The 23,146-nt window shown below is 50.2% G+C and overlaps 2 protein-coding genes across 5 annotated transcripts in view; one reads left to right on the top strand and one right to left on the bottom strand.

Moving 5' to 3' along the window:
• TVP23A (trans-golgi network vesicle protein 23 homolog A) overlaps nt 1-4,520 on the top strand; it is a 41,572-nt gene extending 37,052 nt beyond the window's left edge. Inside the window, exons 6-10 of the mRNA XM_029220848.1 lie at nt 806-895; nt 1,128-1,256; nt 2,502-2,630; nt 3,651-3,710; nt 4,367-4,520. Of these exons, the coding sequence (XP_029076681.1) occupies nt 806-895; nt 1,128-1,256; nt 2,502-2,630; nt 3,651-3,710 (408 nt within the window). The 3' untranslated portion in view covers nt 4,367-4,520. The remainder of the gene's footprint in view (nt 1-805; nt 896-1,127; nt 1,257-2,501; nt 2,631-3,650; nt 3,711-4,366) is intronic.
• Nucleotides 4,475-22,688, bottom strand: NUBP1 (nucleotide binding protein 1). Of its 4 annotated transcripts, none has more exons than XM_029221441.1 (11): nt 22,640-22,688; nt 22,457-22,561; nt 20,650-20,783; nt 14,658-14,726; nt 12,434-12,466; nt 11,759-11,849; nt 10,962-11,116; nt 9,068-9,178; nt 8,716-8,815; nt 5,514-5,597; nt 4,475-4,773 (listed from the first exon to the last, which is right to left on the bottom strand). In XM_029221441.1, the coding sequence occupies exons 1-11, from the start codon at nt 22,656-22,658 to the stop codon at nt 4,715-4,717; spliced, it is 960 nt and encodes a 319-aa protein (XP_029077274.1). In that variant the 5' UTR covers nt 22,659-22,688; the 3' UTR covers nt 4,475-4,714. The 4 variants fall into 4 exon arrangements, with proteins under 4 accessions (XP_029077274.1, XP_029077275.1, XP_029077273.1 ...); XM_029221440.1 differs by having other exon boundaries at nt 4,489-4,773; nt 8,716-8,818; XM_029221443.1 differs by lacking the exon at nt 4,475-4,773 and adding an exon at nt 8,332-8,453 and having other exon boundaries at nt 5,535-5,597; nt 8,716-8,818.
• Between the last annotated feature and the right edge of the window lie 458 nt (nt 22,689-23,146).

Genomic DNA, 23,146 nt, shown 5'->3' with positions numbered 1-23,146 from the left:
TTAAAATTCCATATAATATGAATATATGTGCGTGTGTGTGTGTCTGGGGAGTCCTTTTTTCATGAATGAAACTTTGTTTTTAAAATTTTTATTGGAGTATAGTTGATTTACAATGTTGTGTTACTTTTCTGCTGTACAGCAAAGTGAGTCAGTTATACAGTTATACATATACATATATCCACTCTTTTTTAGATTCTTTTCCCATATAGGTCATTACAGAATATTGAGTAGAGTTCCATATGCTATACAGTAGGTCCTTATTAATTATCTATTTTAGATATAGTAGTGTGTATATGTCAATCCCAATCTCCCAATTTATCCCTCCCTCCCCTTCCCCACTGGTAACCATAAGATTCTTTTCTACATCTGTGACTATTTCTGTTTCATTAATAAGTTCATTTGTACCACATTTTTAGATTCCACATATAAGCAATATCACAGGATATTTGTCCTTCTCTTTCTGACTTACTTCACTCAGTATGACAATCCCTAGGTCCATCCATGTTGCTGCAAATGGCGTTATTTCATTCTTTTTTATCTTTTTTATCTTTTTTTTATCTTTTTTTTCCATTTTATATATGTACCGCATCTTCTTTGTCCATTCTTCTGCCGATGGACATTTAGGTTGCTTTTTAAGGTAAGCTTAGTTAAGAATTAGAGGCCTCAAAACTGATTTTGAGAAAGCCCCACAGTTCAGTTCCCCTCTCCTCCTTCTCACGGGGCAAGCTTGGCATGAAATGGTGACTTTTATTCATCAGTGAATGACCCGTGGCCTGCTTGGAGACATTCTGTCCATTTTCCTCAGAATGTAACCGGACGACTCATGGTGGGCCTTCGCTGGTGGAACCAGATCGACGAAGATGGGAAAAGCCACTGGATTTTTGAAGCCAGAAAGGTATTCTCCAATACGTGTCAAGCTAGAACAGGAAAATGGCCGTGGAAGGTTCCCATGGGTTCCTTTTGAGCTTTGTGGGATCTGATCCCCGCCATACACAAAGCCCACTGATGCTGGCACTCAGTTCAAAGTCACATGTGGCAGAAGCACGTGTGACGTGAACAAAAATCACGGCACACTCCTCTGCAGCCATTTTTGCGAGTATTGAAACCGAATCACTTTCCCGCCACAGGTCTCTCCAAACACCGTGGCGGCCACAGAGGCGGAAGCGCGGGTCTTCTGGCTCGGCCTCATCGTCAGCCCCATGATTTGGATCGTGTTCTGTTTCAGCTCCTTATTTTCCTTGAAGCTCAAGTGGCTGGTAAGGCAACGTCGGCTTGAAACACCTGTATAGAACCGGTGGTTGCAGGAGTGGGTTTTTGCTATTGATCGACCGATCAATCGAAACAACTTTGAGATAGAATTCACATACCAGGCCGTGCACCCATTAGTGTGTACAATTCAGGGGCTTCTAGTCTATTCACAGGGTTGTGCAACCATCACCACAATCAGTTTTAGGGTATTTTCATCACCCCAGAAGGAAACCTTGAGCCCTTCAGCGATCACCCTCCCCATATACCTGTCCCCCCCACCCCGCCCCTGCCACCCACTGATTTCTCTGTTTCTATAGATTTGGCTATTCTGGACATTTTCTGTAAAAGAATCATATAATATGCAGTCTTGTGTGACTGAGCCCTTTCACTTAATATTGTTTTCAGGGTTCATCTCTGTTGTAGCTGGTGTCAGTGCTGCTTTCTTTCTTATGGATGAATACTATTCCACGGTATTAGACCACATTTTGTTTATCCATTTATCCATCAGTGAGATAATCGATGGTTATTTGTTTCCAGCTTTTGGCTCTGAATAATGCTGCTGAGAGAGGAGTTTTTAGAAAAAGTGCATGACGTCCTACCTTGGATAGGGAACCCTTCCTCAGTAGGAATAAGCTAGCCTCAGGGTTCTGCAGTTTTATTTCAGAGTTATCATATTGCATTGCCATGATCTGAGTCATTCAATGAGGAAACAAAATATCTATGGACAGTCTGAGCAACAGCATAAAAAAGTGTGGGCTGGGCTTCCCTGGTGGCGCAGTGGTTGAGAGTCCGCCTGCCGATGCAGGGGACACGGGTTCGTGCCCCGGTCCGGGAAGATCTCACATGCAGCAGAGCGGCTGGGCCCGTGAGCCATGGCCGCTGAGCCCGCGCGTCCGGAGCCTGTGCTCTGCAACGGGAGAGGCCACAACAGTGAGAGGCCCGCATACCGCAAAAAAAAAAAAAAAAAAGTGTGGGCTCTGGAGTCTGGATCACGGCTCAGCCTCGCTCCAGCTCTGCGACCTCAGGCAACTTTAGCTTCCCTGAGCTTCCATGTTCTCCCTGTAAAATGGGATAATAACGGTCCCAACCTCTCGGGTTCCTGGTGATTAAAAGTGGTCCATGAGTATTTGTAAGCACTCCATAGAGGTTGGCTATTACTAGCAGGTGTGGGCCAGAGCCACTCCTACTTGCTTTGGGAGCAATATTTCAATACGTGCTCTTAGGAGAATTACATTTGCTTTGTCTGAGCGCAGGCCCTTGTGATAGCTGGGATTTCTCTCCAAGCCGCTAACCTGTACGGCTACGTCCTTTGTAAGATGGGAGGCGAGAGTGACATCAGCAAAGTCACAGCCAGTTTTCTGTCCCAGACGGTGTTCCAGACGGTGAGTTACTGAAGTCTGATTCCTGGACCCCTGATCTCCAGACACTTAAAAGTCAAGGAGGCCTGTTGGCAATGGCAGGTTTTGATGTTTTCCATATCAGCCAGGCCTCCATGGTTAGTTGCTTTTTTGTGTGTGTGGTTAAAATTTACCCTTTTAACCATTTTTAAGTGTACAGTTCAGGGCTTCCCTGGTGGCGCAGTGGTTAAGAATCCGCCTGCCAATGCAGGGGACACGGGTTCGAGCCCTGGTCCAGGATGATCCCACATGCCGCGGAGCAACTAAGCCCGTGCGCCACAACTACTGAGCCTGCACTCTAGAGCCCGCGAGCCACAGCTACTGAAGCCCGTGTGCCTAGAGCTTGTGCTTTGCAACATGAGAAGCCACCGCAATGAGAAGCCTACGTGCCGCAATGAAGAGTAGCCCCCACTCGCCGCAACTAGAGAAAACCTGTGCGCAGCAACGAAGACCCAACGCAGCCAAAAAAAAAAAAAAAAAAGGCAGAGTTCTTTAAAAAAAAAGTGCACAGTTCAGTATATCCACATCATCATGTCACAACTCTGATCTTCACAAACCGCAACTCTGTACCCACTGAATGTTTAACTCCCCATTCCACCCCTCCCCCCCCACCAAGCTCCAGCTAACCACCTACTTCCTGTCCCCATGCATCTGACGACTCTAGGGACCTCACCTAAGTGGAATCATACAGCGCTTGTCTTTTTGTGACTGCCGTTGTCGGTTTTGAGTGATTTCTTTAAACGACAGAATTAAGAACCATAACGTATTTTTTTTTTAAACCTAGCCTTAGTTCTAGGAGAGAAATAGATCTTCTAAATTTGACCAGGCTCTTCCTGAAATGGTCTGAACCATCTTAAATGTGAACAGTGCAGCTTCACACCAAGACCTTGAGCAACCAGCCCTACAGGCTTTCAGTTCACTGTGGGTTTGCTCTGGCCTTGAATCAGCAGGATTGGGCCACACACATGTGAGACAGAAAGCCAGGGCAGCCTCTTCCCCTTGCAGGCCTGTCCAAGAGACTTCCAGAAGCCTGGCCTTGAGGGGCTGGAGATTCACAAGTATTAGGTAAGAGGTGGGATCGAGGTGGTGGCCTGGACGGTGCAGGGCCGGGGGCTCCCGTGGAAGCACAGCTCCCCTGGGTTCAGCTGGGCCTGTGGTCTGGGTGGGCCCTTTAGAGGGGTCCCACCTTCCTCACCTTGAACAGGTGGATTTGACCCTATGTAGGCAAGCAGGGTGGGCGACGAGAGAAGGGGAGGGCAAGGCATTTGTCCGCCTTCCACTCCATGCCTGGAATAAGATGGGAACTGGGAATTTACTCTTCCCTCAGCTGCTCTCAGTTCCTGTGTGTCTTTCAGAGTGAGCGTCTCATGGCAATGAGGATCTTCTTGGAGTTTGCATCTCTCTTTTTATGTAATGTTAAAAAACCCTGTAAGTTGTCTGACACTGGAAATTGCTGGATATAGTGAACACACATTCCTATACAGGGTGTCGACACTGACCCCCAAATCTGTTCTCATGTGGGTGATTCGAGGGTTTTTTGACTGTGCCCAGCCATGTGGTGTGCACTGACCTCAGGACAAGCCCCAGCAGGAGGATCTATCACTGCTTTAATTTTTTCTCCACCTGAGGAACAGCGTTTGCACTATGCTGTCTGCAACTGTGACTGTATATCTGCAGCGAAGCCACACATTCACCCCTTTGTCCCTTTGGTTCTTTTTCAGGCTGACTTTCCGAGGCAGCGAAGGCTCAAGTGAGAGGTTCTGTAATGGAACAGCTTCCAACAGAGAAGAAAATTCCATGACCCACAAGCCGCTGGTTTTTTACATGAAGCAGGCCTTGGGGCAGAGGTTTGAGATGTTTTTATTTTTAAAGCGGCACATCTGTAAAGAATGCCCTTTACATATGTACTAAAGAAAAGTATACAACTGTTAGATGATTAAAGTGTCTCTGAACAAGTGACTTCACACCATGCCTGGGGCTGGTCCCTCTCTGTCTGTGACCCCTGCTCTGTCACCCAGCTGGTCAGGTGTGATGGGACGTGCTGCTTGTGTTCCTAACGTCCTCCTGTTTCAGGAGCCGACGAGGTTCTCCCCTTTTGGCTGATGCAGACTACAGAACTCCTGGATTCCTGGAAAACAAGACAGCAGGCAAGGAAGCAGTGGCGGCTCTTGGTGGCCCTGCCCTTTGCTGGCGAGGCTGCGTCTAGATGGGGTGGAGTCCCCAGGTGGCTTAATTCTCCCAATAGTCCCATTTCGGCTTATGCCCTGAATCTCTGAAAGTGAGCCCAATACTGCCCACTGCCCATCTGTGGTTATAACCACAACTGGAGGCCTCACGCTGGCCCATTCTACAGATCAAGAATCCTGGAAATGATGTGATTTACCCTCAACACCATTTCACTAGGTCAAAAGGACTCAGCCGCAAACCGGGAGCCTAAAGCTTTAACTGCTGACGACACCTGTGCCTTAGATTCAGTGCCCCTGATGGCTGCCTGTCGTTAACTGAATCAGGCCTGCACGTGGGTTGGGTCTGGCTCACTGTGCTGCTTTTTTCTTCTTCATTTCTTTTTATAGCTTTATTGAGGTGTGCTTCCTATACCATAAACTTCACCATGTTTTTTAAACTATGACTTAGTTCACAACACTGATGTACCGGAAGATTTTTCAAGACTCCTGGCTTCCCGGGCTGATGGGGTCATCCCAGACCTCACTACCCCAGTGTCCCCACCAAAGCTGTGTGGCCACTTATGGCTGCAGTGACCACTTATGGTCCTGAACGGGGCCTTCTCACACCCAGCCCACTCTGCTCATTTACGTCACTTCCTGGCCCCGTGCCGTCTGGATTCACAAGACTCACTTCAACACTTACTCTGAATTATACTTCTGTAGGCTAAGGTGGCTGGTGAATCCGGTGCTTCAACCAAAAAAGACTGTCCTTTGTCGCAACTCTTACCTTAAAGAAACAAAGGAAAGAAAATCCATGAAGAAAGCACAGTGGTGATGTGAACCTGGGGCTCTTTCTGTGCCCGTGACACTGAAGATCGAGCCCACCTCACTTGAAATGAAGATCAAAGCTGAGACGGAATGTCGGGGTCTCGAGGACCTCACCTTCCCCCCCTCCATCCAGCAGGGACCCTGGCTAGCGTTTCCTCGCAGCTCTGACCTGTACCTGGCTGATGGTGTTTAGTGTGTGTGCCTGCGAGTCATCTGGGTCATGTGCAGCAAATGCAGGTTCCAGGGCCCCCATTGTGATCAGATACAGCAGCTCCTAGGCAGGCCCAGGAACCTGCATTTAAAAGACCCATTCATTCTTTCAGTAAAAAGATAATGAAGGCACACAGTAAGTGTATGGAATACAAAAGGTTATACCATGAAGAATGAGTTCAAAGGAGGCTACCAGTGTTTCAAGTATCCTTCTAGAAATATATGCATATATATACATATACACACTCATGTATTTTAAAAAAATGCTTGGGAGTGTATGACACACATATTCTGCCCGTTGCTTTCTCCATGTGTAATTTTATCTTGAAGGTCACTCCAGGTTGGCATCAATCCATCTGCTCTGTGTACTGCAGTGCCGCCTTGGGACACACAGGTGGTCTCGCATCCAGGTGAGCACGGGGCGGGACCTTGGGCAGGCGGCGTGCTCCCCTCCCGTCTGGTCCTGGGTAGGCCCCGCTGCCAGCTCCTCTGCCCCCGCCCCCCCTGCTGGAGAAGCAGGATCAGTGGTTCCACGACCCACAGCTGCTCCCCAGCCTCCTGGGGGGATCCTGGCCAGGCCAACCGTGGAGCAGTCGTCACCTCAGCTCCCCAGCATGTTGCCCGGTGGGACAGGGACACCCGAGACGGGGGGCAGAGTGGGCCCCCATGTGGCCCGGGCACTGTGAACTGTGGCGGAAGCAGCTAGGGAAGCCTCCGAGTTCACGGTCGCTGGACTGGGTCTGGGAAGTCACAGGCCCCACAGCAGGCTCGTGGGGCCACTTCCTTCTGATTTTCATCCAGCGTCCTCTCACTCCTCGTCCTCCCTTCCCCAGAGGACACGTCTGTCCCCTTATAAATGCGCTCTGGTCAGTCCCCCATCTCCACAAACCTCCCTCTCTCCTGCCTGTCGCCTGCAGGCGGCACCCCTTGGGCACTGCCCTGTCCAAGGCTCCCCTCGTGGCCCTCCTTCCATCTGTGCAGCCCCTGGCAGTGGCTCCATCACCGTGCCCACCTTGCAGGTGCGGCCTGAGGTTCAGCGCCTGGCAAGGACCCGCCGGAGCCCGCAGCCAGCGCTGGGGCAGCACAGATCTAGGCCAGGGCGCCCAGCCCCAGACGTGCTTCTGCGTGACCCTCAGGTGTGCGGGGCTGGGGAGGCCGAGGATCACGTTGCCAGAGCCCGGCCGCTCCTCTGCTGCACGTTCCCACAGGGGCTGAGCGCGTCCTTCGCGGCCTCTTGTCTGTTCCTGGTAACGTGGCTGTTCCCTCACCGGACAGAAGCGGCTCCAGAGGGTCACAGCGACCTCACTTGGCCCTGCCTGCCTCGCCGCAGCGCGTCACGGCATTAACAGCCTGTCCTTTCCGACGCCGGCCCAGCTCTCTGCAGCTACAACCAGAGGTGAGGTCTGGGGACATGAACCTTGTCCCGCTAGACGGCACTGAATCCGAGGCTGCACCAGGCCACCTCTCCTGTAAGCTGCTCTAAGGACTACGGCGGCAGCATGGCCTGGAGCGGATGGCGGTGACAGGCTGCCACCACGCACTGTCCCACACAAGTTCATGTGCGCCACCCGCCTCTGAAGGCCTTTGAGGGGAGGTACCTGCTCCTACGGCCCAGAGGGAAGCTCTGGTCAATGCGAAGACAGTTTACAGCAGTGGGGAAGGCTGGAAAAGCAGCCGAGTTCTCTGTTTCTTGGGGAAACCACATACCAGAAGTGCTGCTGGGAGTGGAAACAAGCGAGGTGCAATCTCCGGAGCTGCCCCCCGGGTCCCCCGGGCTTCTTGGGGGCTCTTCCCGTCCACCTCCTCAAGGCAGGCCTCCTCCAAGCTGCGCTCTCGGCCCCTCCTCTCTGCACCTCCCACCCCCCGTCGCGGGCACGTCCCCCTCCACTCCTGACCTCTCTCCCCAGCCCGCTGACCAAGCCAAGGCCTCGCCCGCCTCCACACAGCACCAGGAGGGAGCCAGCCGGTTCTCGGTGCTGTCCCCGTCTCCTCGGTGGCTCACACTGGGCAGCACGGACGTCTGTGACACCTCTCAAATCCTGGCACTTTCCGTCTCTGTGTACCCCCCTCCCTGGCAACGCCCAGGCCCCAGTCCAGCCCTAACCTCCTCCCCGTTCTCCTGCAGCACAGCCGCCACGGCCTCGGCCTCTAGGTGCACACGGTGCCCACGCTCCCAAGGCTCTCACTTCCTAACAACTGGGGCCCGAGCGCCGTCGGTCTCTGTCAGCTTCCCTCAGGCCCGGGCACCTCTGCGTAACCTAACTGTCCCACTTCCTCATGGGGGGGCTCACACCTAACTTCAGCAAGGTCAACTCCTGCTACTGTGGGGAAACAAATCTGGCGGTGGGTGTCCTCACCACTCCACTCAGTGAGCCGACGCCCCGGAGTGAGTGTGGGGTGGAGGTGGGGTCCCTGGAGGACTGTGGCACTCAGAGAGGAGCATGACCCCCAGAGGCAGGCCAGCGACTTCCCCTCACGCTCACCGAGAGAAGCCGGGTACAAGGAGGGCTGTGGCGGGCTTCCCTGTACACTGGACATGCGGGGCACCTTCCTCGGGAGTCTTCAAGGCTAATTCTGTACCCGGCTTTGAGTCTGAACCTAATTACTGTGTAAGAGAAGACTCGAAGGCACGCCCCTTGCCGCCTCCCCAGGTCACCCCTGGCCTGGCCCCTCCCCTTAGTGACTTCCTTTCCTCCTTTCCTCCTGCCCTCCTGCACTGGGCGTCTCCCTGACCAGTCTCTCCTCTCCTCTCCTCTGCAGGCCCCTCCCGCCGCCCCGAAGTTCTCCTGCTCCCTCGGCTACGCGCCACGCGTCTCACTGCTCCTCTCAGCTGGAGGGCATGCAGCCTCCACCGGGGACTCACCCACCTATGCGTGGATCCAGAGGCACTTTGCCGAGAAGCGGGACCTTCAGGTCATGGCACATGACCTCCGCACCCCCAGTCGTCGGCGGGAATATCTGAGTCTCCTTCTGGGAGGCAAATTAAAGGGGGAGGAATCCTGATTTTGTTTCAGAATCATACGAATGGACCACATTTTACAGCAACTTTAAAAAATGGCTATTTTGAATGTGAAAAGAATTTTCATTAAATCAGCAACAGAGGGTTTTAACTGATTCCACTTCCCGAAATGATGGGGAAAACAGAAACGGTTTCCCAGAGATCCAGCGCTATGATTTCCTCAGGCATGGAGGACGGGACCTGGTTGGACATACTCTCACCTGGCACTTGGGGCAGATGAAGCCGCTCATGTTCTCCACCACCCCGATGACGGGCAGCTTCACCTTGTGGCAGAAGCTGATCTCTTTCCGGACGTCCTGGAGCGACACCTCCTGTCAAGGTTCAAGAAGTCCAGTTATGTCAAAGTCAAAGCATAAAAAGAGAACATCCGCGTGGTGGAGGGATGGCTGCAGGGCTGTGGCATCGCCACCGTGAAGCGTTAGAGACCGTGCCCCGTGTTCCGTATTTGTTTCGTGCCGACCACGTGTGAGCCCTGGTCCAGGTGCTACTTACTTCCCACAAACCTCAAAGGATAAACCTGAACAGGCAAATGTCCAATGTACAACGAATCTACAGGAAAGTGACCCTTTAACACACCTCCATGTTCCACTTTGCCATCAATGTACTAGGCTGATCCCGAGTAGGCACAGCTTTCTAGGTCAGGGGCAGCCTGTGGGCTCGTGTGGCTGCCTATTTTCATAAATAAAGTTCTTCTGGAACACAGCCCGGCCCACTCTTCTGCATAGTATCTCGGGCCACTTTCGCCCCACGATGGTACAGCTAAAGGGCCGCGACAGAGACCGTGTGACCCAAAAAGCCTGAAACAGTTACTCTCCAGTCCTTCACAGAAAAAGTACATCAACCTCTGATCCTGGTTATCATGAACCCAAGCAACTTTATGCACAAAAAGAAAATAAGGACTATTACCAGGTTTGGATCCCTTCAAATTCACTTCTGGACTCTCAATGTGTATCTTACAGCGTGAGGACTGTGGATAATCAGGGCTTAGTACCCGCCCCAGTACCCCATTTAATTTTACTGCAGACACGTGTCCAAGTGTCGTGTGCTGTCAAATACGGCTACTCCTTAACACCTGTGGCTTTAATGGTCACAGGCCTTCAAAGGGTCCTGGCTTTGAGTCCTCTATTCTCCTGAGGCCCACGTTTGGCCCTCGCGCCCTTTGAGGCTGGGGTACAGACGGAGGTGCATTTAGCTAGAAAGTAAACTGGCTGTTACTAAGCGTCTCACCGCAGTGCAGCTGTGGTTCTCTCCCTGGTATCCTCTACAAGCCCTGCTTTGTCAAAAATGACCCCACAGAAACTAACACACCACTGTAAAGCAATTATACTCCAATAAAGATGTTAAAATTAATTAATTAATTTTTAAAAATGCAGTTCTCACAAAAAAATAAAAATGACCCCTAAAGAAAGCCAGCTGCTGGACGTGCAGGGCTCCGAGAAAGTGGGCGTCCCCAGCCTAAAGTCACATTTTCTAGAGAAGTTACATACAGAAGTGCACAAACATGGGGCGTTCCCCCCAGGCTTCCTGGAGAAGGGCGGGCATCTGCTCGGTCTGCTCCCCTCCTCCTGAACCCAAGGGGACTCTCTTTCCTTTCACAGTAAATATGGTATCAGAGAGGCCATCCTTGTGTCAACTCGATTGTTGCTGTTGCTTTAGACTTGACTTTTAGAGCGGTTTTAGGTTCACAGAAAGCACAGAGTTCCCATGTGCCCCTGCCCCACGTGGAAAGCCCTGCCCACTGTCAGCACCCGCATCAGAGCGGACGTCCCCACTCCACTGTTCTCACAGGTCATTTCTTTGGGACCTACTCTTGAGAGCACTGCTGGTCTAAGGGTGGGCCCCAGCCTCTCTTTAAAAATTCAGTAGGAAACATTCCTAACGACAAATTCGTCTTCTCTCCAGCGCCATCCTCGGGCCAGGCGCCCTTGGCCCCCACCCCTGCCCCAGCCACCTAACGCCTCCCTGTCCACTGACAGTGGCTGGACCGAAGATAAACGTAAGGTTTCTGCGGATCCCAGTCAGGGCATGCTGCAGAGCCCAGGGTCTCGGGCTGTGGGAGAAAGAGACCCTCCGGGGTGGGGGGCCCTGGCTCACCTGCGGCGTGGTGATGATCACCGCCCCATCGATGTGCGCTGCGGCCAGGTACTGCACGGCCGAGAGGTGTTCGTCCGACGTCCCGGGTGGGGTGTCCACAATGAGGTAGTCCACCTCGCCCCAGTCCACGTCTCGGAGGAACTGCTTGATCATGCCTGCAAGGAGAAGCCGCGGGAATGCCTCCTCTCTCCCGTCCTTCTGACTCTTTACAGAAGCACAGCTCGTGACCTTTACGTACGGATCACCTGTGCTCTCAATCAGTGGTGTTTGGCAACGTCTGGGGACACGTCTGCTTGTCAATGACTAGGGTGGGAGTTCTACTCGCCTCTGGAGCACAGAGGCCAGGGTACTGCTAAGCCCCTGTGACGTGGAGGACAGCCCGCCCTCCCCAAACAAGGAATTATCTGACTCAGTACGCCAACAGCACCGAGGCTGAGAAACCTTGCCCAGATAGGCACTTTCGCATCATTACCTGCAGCCTCAACCTGCTACTGATTTCACCTCACATACTTCCCTCTTTGACACAAATAAGAACACAAACCACCTTAGGAATAATTTCAGGGTTAGGGAGATTTTCAGGAGAGAAAAACCCCTAATAGATTTTAAAAATTATAACATTTTATTAAATAAAACTGGTATTTCTGTTGGCTCTCTTCAACCAGTGAAGAGGCAACCAGATGCATAAAAATAATCCTCTATGAAGCCCAGCAGGATGAGCCTGAGGCCATTCTGACAGGACGGGATGCAATTCTGCCCTTGGAAGGACGTGATAAGAGACAGAAAGCAGAGTGGCAAACCATTTTTCTTTGGTCCCCTCCAGATAACGGCATCATCGGGGCTGCTGAGCAAGAAACCCACCGACATCACCCCCAAGTTGTCTTCCAGGAACTAGAAAGGATGACGCAAGAAACATTTTACTTAAAACCACAGTGCAAGGCACTTCCCTATGTCTTTTGTCTGAGCTCTGGCTGAAGAAATTGGGGGGACAAAATTACTGTGTGATCTGTGAGTATATTCACTCTTTGAACCCTTAAATCTTTTTTTCGAAAAAAATCATTAAAGAAAAAGGTTACCATATTGGGGGGATTGAAAGAGTCACCATACGGCCTTATGCGGCAATGACAGTGAACTCAGCTGAAATAAACAAACCTCGTCTCCTTTACTATCTTAACCTGGGTTGGCAAACTATGGCCCCACTTCTGGTTTTGTATAAAGTTTTATTGGAAAACGGCCACGGTCATTCATTTGCTTATCACTACTTTCCAGCTATGATGGTAGCAACTGTATGGCCCACAAACTGGAAATATTTACTCTCTGAACCTTTACAGAAATAGTGTGCCAATCCCAGGTTGGAACTGGATTCCCTGTGCCTAGGAAAGCGCCTCAATAAATATCTGTTGACGATAAACAGTTACAACCCTTTATGTTCACATACGACAAGAGATCCTGAAGAAAAGGGGGTCAGCACTCACCACCGGAGACCAGCCTGAGCCACTCTGGTGAACCTGCAGGAACAGAAGCCCATGCTTATTTGTGAGAAATTATACGCCCTGGTCACGCTTCTCTCACAGACAAAGTTTACGCAGTAAGAAGGCAGTTTTATAAATTACAATTCATTGTCTTAAATGCTACCACTAAATTCTTAATAGGGAGTGAACAGAGGGGCGTCAGGGGCTGGGTTATGGATTATAGAATTCATTTGCTTTTTCCCTCCCAGGTTGGGTTATTTGGAAACTGCTTAGATATCTGGTCAGGGGACCGATGTTACCGGAGTCCAAATATAATTTGGGATATTTTAAAAGTGTGACAGAAATCAGTTGGGGGGTTGCTGAGAAGATGCAGGTAACTGTGGATCAGCGAGGCAGTCTCTGTACAAGTCCAGGAGTGGAGGGATGACCTTTAGTGAAACAGTAGACACAGAACCCTCCCATCAGTGGTGTGAACTTCAGGGCTGAGCTGCTGCCCCCAGGGGACAACAACTGGGGAAGTGGTGTCGGCGGGAAGCTTGGGCTACTGCAAGACCCAGACCCTCTCCTCACCGTAGGCGTTCACTAACTGCCCGGGTTCAAGTCCGTATCAACGCTTTACTATGAAACAGGAACTTACGCAACTTCCAACCACACATCAATCTTAGATTTACAGTTCAAGTAACGCTGGACCCAGAACAGAAAGCCCATTTTTCCTGATGAATTCTTACTTTTTTAAACAGTCTTTTGAGATATAATTCACATACCACACAACTCACCCATTTAAACTGTACAATTAAATGGCTTCAGGATATTCACAGAATTGTACATCCATCGCCACAATCAACGTTAGAACACTTTCGTTACTCTTAGAAGATACCCTGCACCCCTTAAGTGTCACCCCCGGTCCCCACACTTCCCCCCAGTCCTAGGTGACCACGGATCTACTGTGTCTACAGGTGTGCCTGCTGCTGACATTTCACAGAATTGCAGTCGGATAACATGGGGTCCTTTGTCACTGGCTTTGAAGTCATACTTAAAAAAGAAAAACCCATTGATTCCTATTAATACTAATTCTCTAAGTCACTGGTTTTGAAAGAGGGGTAAACACGATGATCCAATAGCACAGGAGGAGAAAATAGTAGAACTTCTGTTTTATCTCACCATTTAAAATTTTCAATTTTTATAACTACTTGTGTCCTGGCCCAGTGAGTAGTACATGCACGTGACTGACGGGAACGGACCCCCGTGCTGGGGGGCATGTGCTCCAGAGCTTGCTGCTCACCGGGACGTGCTCAGAACTGTGATTCCTGCTGCTTCGCAGCAGGGCAGAAGCAAGTCCCAAGCCCTGAGCAGAGTCCCCAAGGACTGGCTCCATCTGCCTCTGGCTACTCTCTGCCACCCCGTCCCTCTGCCCCGTCCCCGTGGGCCACCTTGCTGAGGACACGAGGACACTCCTGCATGTGCTCCCCATCCTAGCGCACCCTTCTCTGGGTTCTCTGAGCAGGGTGCCCTTGACCACCCCCTCCCAAAGAGCAGCTCCCCTGGCCGCCCTGCCCTGCCGAGTCTGTCCCCTTACCCTGCTTAGTGTCCTATTATCACCTGCCCCTCCCACAAGGGTAGGGTCTTTATCTGCCTTGTTCTCCTCTGAACCTCAGCACCCAGCGCTTCAGTAAAGAATGTATGGATCCCAACACCCCAGGAAAAGCCTAGTCCTCCAGCCCGGCTTCAGTGCACCCCCCAGGGGAGCCTTTCTTGGATGGCTCTGTGCCACCTAGAAGGGAGGGAACAGCACGTGCTGCTCCACCCCCGCCCGCATTCTTCGCTTGCCTCGCAGTCTCACTTCCCCTCTGGTGACCACAGGAGCAGAGATATTTCCTTGCTTCCAGAGTACAGAACCCTAGCCAGCCCTGGTCTAGCTTTCCCAGCCAGGGCTAAGTTTCTGTGTCTGACTTCTGCATTTGACGTATTGTTTCCCTTCCCCTCTAAGAAGGCATTGAAACTAACAATTCTCAGAAGGTTTGAATGAACTTAAATATAATCCACACCGCCCCCAAACTCACGGCTGTTGTTAAAAGGAGACAGGCGGTCTAGTGAACATTTACCTGATCTCGTCACGTCCAGGTAAAAAGGCATGGGCTCCGCTGACCCCCTGGCTTAGGGTTAGCAGCTTGGCGCTACAGGTTACCGTAAGAAAATGCTTCCCTGCATTTTGTCTTGCCACTATTACCTGTTCTCCTTCCAATCCCATGATCTTGGGAATTGACGGCCCGCATATATCAATGTCTAGAAGAGCCACCTGGGGAAAAGAGGAGACGTGATATAAGCAGGTGTACAATCCTCCAGATGTGCACAACCGGGAGGGGACGGGGTTCCAGGAAAAGGAGGGAGGGGAGAAGGTGAAGAAAAACTGGGTTGAACTTGGACCGAGCGGAATCTCATGAGGGAGAGTTACAACATTTATCTTCCGGGCCACAGAGACACAGACGAAACTCCTAACAAGAACCTGCAAAGTACGCCAACACCCCCGGCGCTCTGCCCATGGCCCTGCTGCACCCCAGCCACCCTCAGTATGGCCTATTTTCAGGCTGAGCTTATGGTCCAGGGTATCAGGTCGCTTGACGATTCAGGCCCAGCCACTGTTTACGTAGCCCTTACCATGTATTGGGGGGGGTGTGTGTGTGTGTGTTTGCGCACGCGCCTGTGTGTTCGGGATCATTATCTCTGCTTTACAGAAGAGGAAACTGAGGTTCAGAGAGGCCCAGAGACTTGTTCAACGAGCAAGAAGCAGAGCTGGGACATGAACTGAGGTCTCTGGACTCCAACGCCAGGGCTCTTTCCCATTACCCTGGGGGCCTGGCAAGGAGGGCCAGAGTGGACCCTCTAGCTGAGCTCTGACCAAGCCCTGTTTTCCTGTGATGCTGAAGGTTAATGATGGCTTAGGCTCAACTTCTAAAAAAGAAAGTGAAAATAAGGAAATCTACAGAAGTTCTTTGCTAGTGATACGTGCAGCCTTGGATGACTCCTTCTACCCCAAACGCCCTGCTTTCCCCATCTGATTCGTGAAAAGGTCTGAGACAGCCTTCAGAAACCTTCTAAAGAGCAGGGCCTTGTTCATCTTGAAAGCTCTCACATCTTAGATCCAAAGTAGAGCACCTCTGGGTAACTTTTTAACTTGCCCCAAATTAGTTTCTTGCTTTCCTCTTCAATCCTCTGGACAACCTCCTATGATCCTCACATGACTTCACACCAGGTCAGGAAAGCGGTTCCTTCATACACTGGATAGTCGTTTGCCTCAAGCGCCCTCTGCTGGACCTCAAGAAGAATGCAACAGAACAACGCTCACCCTGAAAACCCATCAGGGTGAAGACCTCATCCTGAAGACCTGACTTCCGTGGCCTTCTTGATGCTTCAGGCTGATGTGTGGTTAATGATCCAGACGTTTTACATCAGCGCCTCACAACTTGGGAAATTATACCATCGCTACGACCCTAACGGAGACTTTCGTCAATAATCTCGAGTTTCTAGCCACTTGGTCTAGAAAATCTCGCTCTCTTTTGGGAACAGTTTAATCAGTTTCCTTTTGAGGAATTACACCCCCTCTTCCCCACAACCAAGTGGGTACCTTGAGTGAAATGATACAAGAAAGAGATCACATGCACTCACTCTGCGGTGGAACCCGAAAAGGCTGTGGCACATTCCTGCTACCCAGCTCTCCAGTGGCTGTGTCTTGTCCCCTTCAGACATTCTGCTGATCCTGCCGCTACCCCCATACCCATCCAATTAATTCCCTTTCTGCCCCAGTTACACCAGAGAACCCCAGCTAGAAGAAACATGCCTGCAATAATCCTCACAGGGTCTGTGGAAGGTGCTAGAAGACTGATGGGAAGAGGAGGCTTTGCCACACCTCTCCCAGCTAGAAAGTGGTGGAGTGGGTGCTGCAGGGCTGTCAGGATCCACAGCGTTCCCTACCTAGCGCCCCATACTTCCACTTAAGAAGAGGTCACGGGAAGCGGGCTCAGCACGAACTCCTGGCACTCTGAGGCCATGTCGCCTCACACAAGCTGCTTCTCCTCCCCGATCTGTCTGAGCTTCTGATCTGCGAAACTAGTGTTTCGGGAGATCATTAGGCTCCTTCCAGCCCTCGAGTCTACAAGCCCCCGAGAGGGCCCTCAGACACTATAGCCTGGACCTTTTAATGACACAGCTTGCCTTTCAGCTCACAGGGCAGGATGATAAGCTGGGAACTGACGAGAGCTGCTGACTCTTGCGGTGGGAAGAAGGCACGTGATTCTTGGATGTCTCACAGCTCAGGTCTGCGCCATAGAGGCTCCTCCTCCTCCCTTCGCTCCAACCTGCACATTCCCCGGCCCACCTGTGATTAGTCAGGGGCTACCCTGCGATTCAAGGCCCTCTGCAAACCATCAGACACCTGCCTGACCAAGTGCTATCATGGAACAGCCTTGCTTGCAGTCAGTAATGAGCTGCCACCAGGCGGCAGGCAGAAAAGGACAGGGCAGTCCTCCCCATCCTGCTGAATTTAGGGCAGGGAGGGGTGTGAGCTGCTTGACTTTAGTCAACAAGACACTCGGTGTGTACTCTGTGCCCACGCCAGGCACCCTTTGGAGACAGTGATGTTTTCTGTCACCAGTAGGTCTGCCTGAGGGGAGACAGACTTTCTTAAGTGCTGACTTTTTTTTTTTAAGCACCACTGCAAGAAAAAAATCCAGCTCATCTAGCCATGTTTCCACACAGCTGGTGAGCTTCCCTTCAGTTTACTGCAAAGTTTCAACGTGTGCGCAGTGGGACTTCAGAACGTAACAACACGGAAGCGTGATTCTATGTAAACAGCTGTCTATTCACAAGTGGTTCCTTGTAGCTGGCCTGGTTAAAGTACATCTCCAGATAGCTGTTTAAGAAAATGCCTGACAGCTTCTGAAAGCAAAGATTATTCTGGGTAACATGGGTCATCGCAGAAAACAGATTTCTTGGCTGGCCAACTGGCCAATACAAACTTGACCCTCAGACGGCAAAAGATTGTTGACTAACAGAAAAACAGATGGGCAAGTATATGTGAACCCGCTTGGCACTGGACTCTGGGTGGGCTACAAACTCATTATCACCAAAGCAGAAATAGTCTTCACCCCTCCATATTCTATCAGGGATATTTATTGAGCACTTCCTATGCATCAGGCATCGTGCTAAGCATTTTACTGTTACGTGCATCATCTCACTCGGTCCTGAGGCCCATTTTACAGATGAGAAAACTGAGGCAGAGACAGTCTGATCACCTGCCCAAGGTCACAGCAGTGGTATCAGCGGCACTGGGATGTGATCGTGGGCAGACCGACTCCAGAGCCTGTGTCCTTGGCCACCACGCTAGTCTGCACCCACCTCCTGCCCCAAACGCTCAGCTAGACTTCTGACCCTCCTTCTCCTCCAAGAGTTGGAGGCCCTGCTGCTCCATTTGTTCCTGTCGTTGGTTCTAGCACTGCCCTGGTTGTGTCCTCGTGGCCTCTCATGGAGACAAGAGCAACACCTCCTGCTGGTTTACCGTCGCCCTCTGACGACACTCGATCACACACTCAGCTGCTGCTATAGCAACCCTCAAACCAGGCCTCTTTCCCGCTGGAACATCTTCCAGGGCGTTAAAGCCTCCCGGGTCTGGCTCCGGCTGAGCCTCGCCCTCGGCCCTCTGCTGCAGCAGCAGCAGCCCTGCCTGCCCAGCCTGTCTGCCCCGGCAGTCCCAGCTCTGCGCCTCCGCCCCCACCTCCTCCTGCCACATCCCATCAGCCGCCATCAGAGTCCAAGGCCGCCTTCTCCCACGAGCCTGCCCAGCTGTCCCCTGCCAGTCACTTCTCCCTTTCCCCAGATGCCTAGAGCACATCTTGGGTAACAGATACCAGATTCCAGAGAAGCATACGGCAGTCATGTAAGCCCACAAAAGCAGCTCCACACGTCATAAAATGATCCAAAGAGAAATGAGTTATAAGCAGGATTCAGAGCCCTAGTAAGAGAAACACCAAGCTTTACAGGTCCCCTAGTCCAGCCTCTGCACTGTCCCAAGAAGGCCACGGCCTCCCCAAGGTTTCAATCCTCCCCCAAAGAAGTTCTTCCCCAGCCAGCACTAGTGCTCCTGGAGCTACAAACCAAACCAGGGGCCGGCGAACTACAACCCAGGGGCCAAACCCAGAATGCCACCTGTTTCTGTACAGCCCATAGCTAAGAATGGCTATTACGTTTTTAGAGTTGGGGGGGAAAAAATCAAAAGAATACATTTATTTCACGACAGGGTGAAAATTATGAAATTCAAAGTTTTATTACAACGCAGCCACACTCATTTGTTCACAGGTTGTCTATGGCTGCTTTCATGTTCAAGGGAAGAACTGAACAGTTGCCACAGAAACTGTATAGCCTACGAAGCCTAAAATATTTACCGTCTGGCTCTTTATATAAAAAGTCTGCTGACCCCTGAAGTAAACTCTACTTTCTTAACCCAACGATTTAAAAAAATATATTCCTGGAGCCTTCGGTGAGGTATCTGAGAGGCCACTGTTTATCTGTGTGTGTGTGTGTGTGTGTGTGTGTGTGTGTGTGTGTGTGCGTGCACACACGCACACGCTCAAGCATATTGAGGGCAGGTCGGAATGGTGGGCTTGATCCCCCTGCCCAAGGTAGCTACATTTACTGGGTTTTTTGTGGAGGAAATAAAGCCTTTATTTTATTAAGAATTTAGGGCGCTATTTCATACTGGAATAGAATGGTTTATCTCACACAAGTAGAAAGTATGCAGTTTATCCAGTTATTAGAGTTAAAAAAAAAATAACTGGCAATATGTGGCAGTTTTGAAATGTCAATATTAAATTAAACATACCTTTACACTCCCCACTAGCACTATCTTAAAAAAAAAAAAGCCAAACAAAAGTGAAAGGTCATTTGCCAGTTATAAAATAAATGTGAAGTGAAAGTTAGTTAGCCCTTATTTATATAAAAATAAATTTCAACATTCAAAATGCACAAAGACAAAACTAATTTTCAAAAATATATCAGTGTATGGAAAGAAGGCACGCACCAAGACCAAGGAAAGAACTGGAATGGCTGTTTCAATGTGTGTTCAATGTTTCAACATGAACACAATAAAATTGTTTCCACGTTACAAAGAACTACTCTGCAGGCCCCAAACAGCACTCTGATGGGAAAACAGCAGAGTTGGTGATCCACACAGAGTGTGGTGGGCTCTCTCACCCAGTGCACACACAGCACCAACACACAAGTCCTCACCACGGCTCGTATTTCAGGGCTCAACGTGTTGAGCAGTGGCGTCTAAGAGACACCGATGCTTTTCTAGCAGTTCTGGTACGTATATGTATTTTTTTCAATTAGAATTTTGAACATAATTTCATTTTGGCAAAACCAAATGGTGGAACGTGTTCTGTGTTAAAAAAACAAAAACCCCCCGCAGCATTCATGGTTTCATCAGGTATAAAACTGTAATCAAAGTGAATATTGGGATCATTTCCTAAGATCAGTGCAAAACCATCATGAGTCCCAATGAATAACCTGTATTTTTTAAATCACAGGTACTGCAAATTTCCATTTGATCTTTTTGGTAAAAGTAATTTTTTTCTTCCTCACCCTACCACACCTTTTATTAAAGCTGAAATCCCGAGAGCAGTCCTGGGGAATTTGAGTTTTCGAGCTCCTCTGTGTACGTGGGTGTAAGTGAATAGCCTAGTGCAGGGGTTGGCAAGCGTTTTCTTCAAGGGCCAAACGGAAAGTGTTATAGGCTTTGTGGGCAAAATCAAGGATTAAGAAGTACTAATGTAACACTGTAAAAGCAACCATTTATAAATGTAAAAACCATTCATAGCTCACAGGCCATAAAAAGACAGGAGATGGGCTGGATTTGACCACAGGCTATCGTTGGTAGACCCCTGACCCAGAAGAAGGCAGAAGGGGTTCATTAAGAGAAAGAAGCCTGAACTTAACATAATAAATAATCAGCAAGCCAAGAGAAATGTACACCGGCCAGCCATGTTCATGGCTAGAGAATCCAATGAAATATTCATTTCATTGCTCGACTGCCTTGTACTTCCTCGTTCTCTCTGCAGGGATCTAGATTCCAAAGAGGCCAGATAAACTGACACTAACGAGTCAGCTCCCTATGAGCCATCATGAGCCCTAAGACACAAGCCTCTCCCAGTTTTTCCTTAAGGTCCCACCTGTGTGTTTTCATCTTCCGCTAGGCCGTGGGCCAGGTGGGCACTGAATGTGCTTTTCCCAACGCCGCCTTTCCCAGACAACACCAAGATCTTGTGTTTCACGGTCTTCATTTTTTCTTTGATTTCCTCTATGGCTGCAAAGAAAGCAATTCAGATGACCAAGCCCCTGACTCAATCTTTTTTTATTTTTTTAAAATTTTTATTGGAGTATAGTTGATTTACAATGTTGTGTTAGTTTCAGGTGTACAGCAAAGTGAATCAGTTATACATATATCCACTCTTTTTTAGATTCTTTTCCCACATAGGCCATTACAGAGTATTGAGTAAAGTTCTCTGTGCTATACAGTGGGTCCTTATTAGTTATCTATTTTATATAGAGTAGTGTGTATATGTCAATCCCAATCTCCCAATTTATCCCTCCCCTTCCTTTCCCCCATTGTAACCATAAGTTTGTTTTCTCTATTTCTCATTTGTGATTCTACTTCTGTCTTGTAAATAAGTTCATTTGTACCATTTTTTTAGATTCTACATATAAGCGATATCTCATGATATGTGTGTCTCTCTGAATGTCACTCTTCCCATGGGCTGGAAGAAGCTAAATCCTTGGGCTATTTCAAGGGATCATGAGTGAAACAGCACCTCATCATTGGTAGTAATAAGTGCTACCAAAAAACCTCAAACCAAAACCAAACAAAACAAAACCCAAGGCTATGAGTACATCTGACATTTCCTTATTTATCGGTTTACTTGTTTGTCTCCCCTACTAGAATATAAAGTCCATGAAGGGGGGGCTCTGAAGTGTTCACGCTATATTCCCAGTTCCAGAACAGAACTTTCAATGCAGCAATGATTCCCAGTCTGCGGGCAAACCCCACCAGGGCACATCTGGCAATGTCTCGGGGTATTTTTGGTTGTCACGGGAAGGAGTGTTGCTGGCATGTAGTGGGTAGAGGCCAGGGATGCTGCTAAATGTTCTGGGCAGAGAAACAGGGCAGACATCCCCACCACAAAGAATTATCCAACCCTGAGGGTCAGTAGTGCCAAGAGTGAGAAACTGACACATTGCAGACACTTAGTTACCTGTCACTGATAACTATCACTATTACACATTTACTATGCTTTCAATATTTCATCCTAGTTCAAATCCCTAAAACAACACTGTAACTATTTTCCCCCCATTTTTGAAGAGGAAATGGAGGCTCAGAGAGATTAAGGCTTTTTAATCACCTCATCTGTCTCATTCATAGCTGTATCCCCAGCACAGAGCACTGTGCCTGCAAGTGATCAATAGATACTTCTGTTGAATTAATGGGAGAATCGCTCCTCAAAAGGAAGGAAATTTTGTCCAAAGAAAACAGCTGACGGAGCTAGGATTTAAGCCTAAGTTCCCTGACTTCAAACTTTATACCCTATTCCCTCTGGTGCCGGCCTCCTCCCAACCACTTCCAGTTACTGTCACTCAAACCGCTGGTCCCACCCCTCACCTCTCACGACTTTCTCCCATGCCCCGCCCCTCCTGAGACCCCTTTCGACTCCACGCCAGTCACGGGTTCAGGCTCCGCCCCCACCCCGCCAATTTTCTCCTCTCCTAGCCTTTTAAAAGCCCTGACCCTCTGGGCCCCGCTCCTGTCACTCATCCCTCAAGCCCCGCCCCTTACCCTGAAGACGACTCCACGACCCGCCTCCTCTGGGCCCCTGCCCCTCATCCGTAAGGCCCCTATCCCAACACCATCCACACCCCGCCCACGTCCCGCCTCTTCCAGGACAGCGCTTCCCACTTCCCGTTGAAGCCTTGCCCCTTCCTCACCCGGGTCCGGAGCGGCACCAGCTCCAGAAGCGCAGAGACCCTGGTTGGGGCACCCCTGACATGAGGCCCCTCGACCTGCTTGGGCGCTGCCGACCCCGGGACAGTCTGCGCGAAGACAAGATCACAGTTAGAGTGGCTTCTGTCCTTTCAGGCCCGCCCCCCACGCCCCCTCCGCGCGCTCACCGTGAGGCACCTCCTCCATCCCGCTGCCTTGGACGCGTACGCGGTCACCGGAAACCGCCGTTACGTATTTCCGCCTCGTGGCGCCCAATCTGACCCTCCAGCTGCGCGAAATTGTGTCTCGAAAGAGGGCTGTGCGCACGCGCGAGCCTTGTGATGGGCGTTTGGGGCTGTTCTCTTTCTGTTCCTTTTAAAATTGAGTTGCAGATATCTATCATAAATACTTCGGCATGTATCTCCTAGGATCAAAGACTTTGTCCTACGTGACTTCAATACCATTTTCATATCCGAGATTTAACATTAATGCAAAACTGTTAGCTAATATTCACTTTGTATTCAGATTAAGGAAGAGCCCCCTGCTCCCCCAACCCCCCTTGATTAGATTTAAGGATTTTTAAAAAATTAATTTTATTTTGGGCTCCTTTGGGTCTTCGTTGCTGTGCACGGGCTTTCTCTGGTTGCGGTGAGCAGGGGCTACTCTTCGTTGCGGTGCACGGGCTTCTCATTGCA

Source organism: Monodon monoceros, unplaced genomic scaffold (genome assembly GCF_005190385.1).
Source record: "Monodon monoceros isolate NGI ecotype Baffin Bay Population unplaced genomic scaffold, NGI_Narwhal_1 Super_Scaffold_13, whole genome shotgun sequence".
In the NCBI taxonomy this organism is placed as follows: domain Eukaryota; kingdom Metazoa; phylum Chordata; class Mammalia; order Artiodactyla; family Monodontidae; genus Monodon; species Monodon monoceros.
This window is presented reverse-complemented; position numbering and strand designations above follow the sequence as displayed.

What these genes read in the sequence shown, in the direction of transcription:
- NUBP1 (XM_029221443.1), bottom strand. An exon ending in CGGAAGATGAAAACACACAG is followed by an intron (nt 14,727 to 20,649) that starts GTGGGACCTTAA and finishes TCTTTTCCCCAG; the next exon opens with GTGGCTCTTCTAGACATTGA. An exon ending in TGGGATTGGAAGGAGAACAG is followed by an intron (nt 12,467 to 14,657) that starts GTAATAGTGGCA and finishes CTGTTCCTGCAG; the next exon opens with GTTCACCAGAGTGGCTCAGG.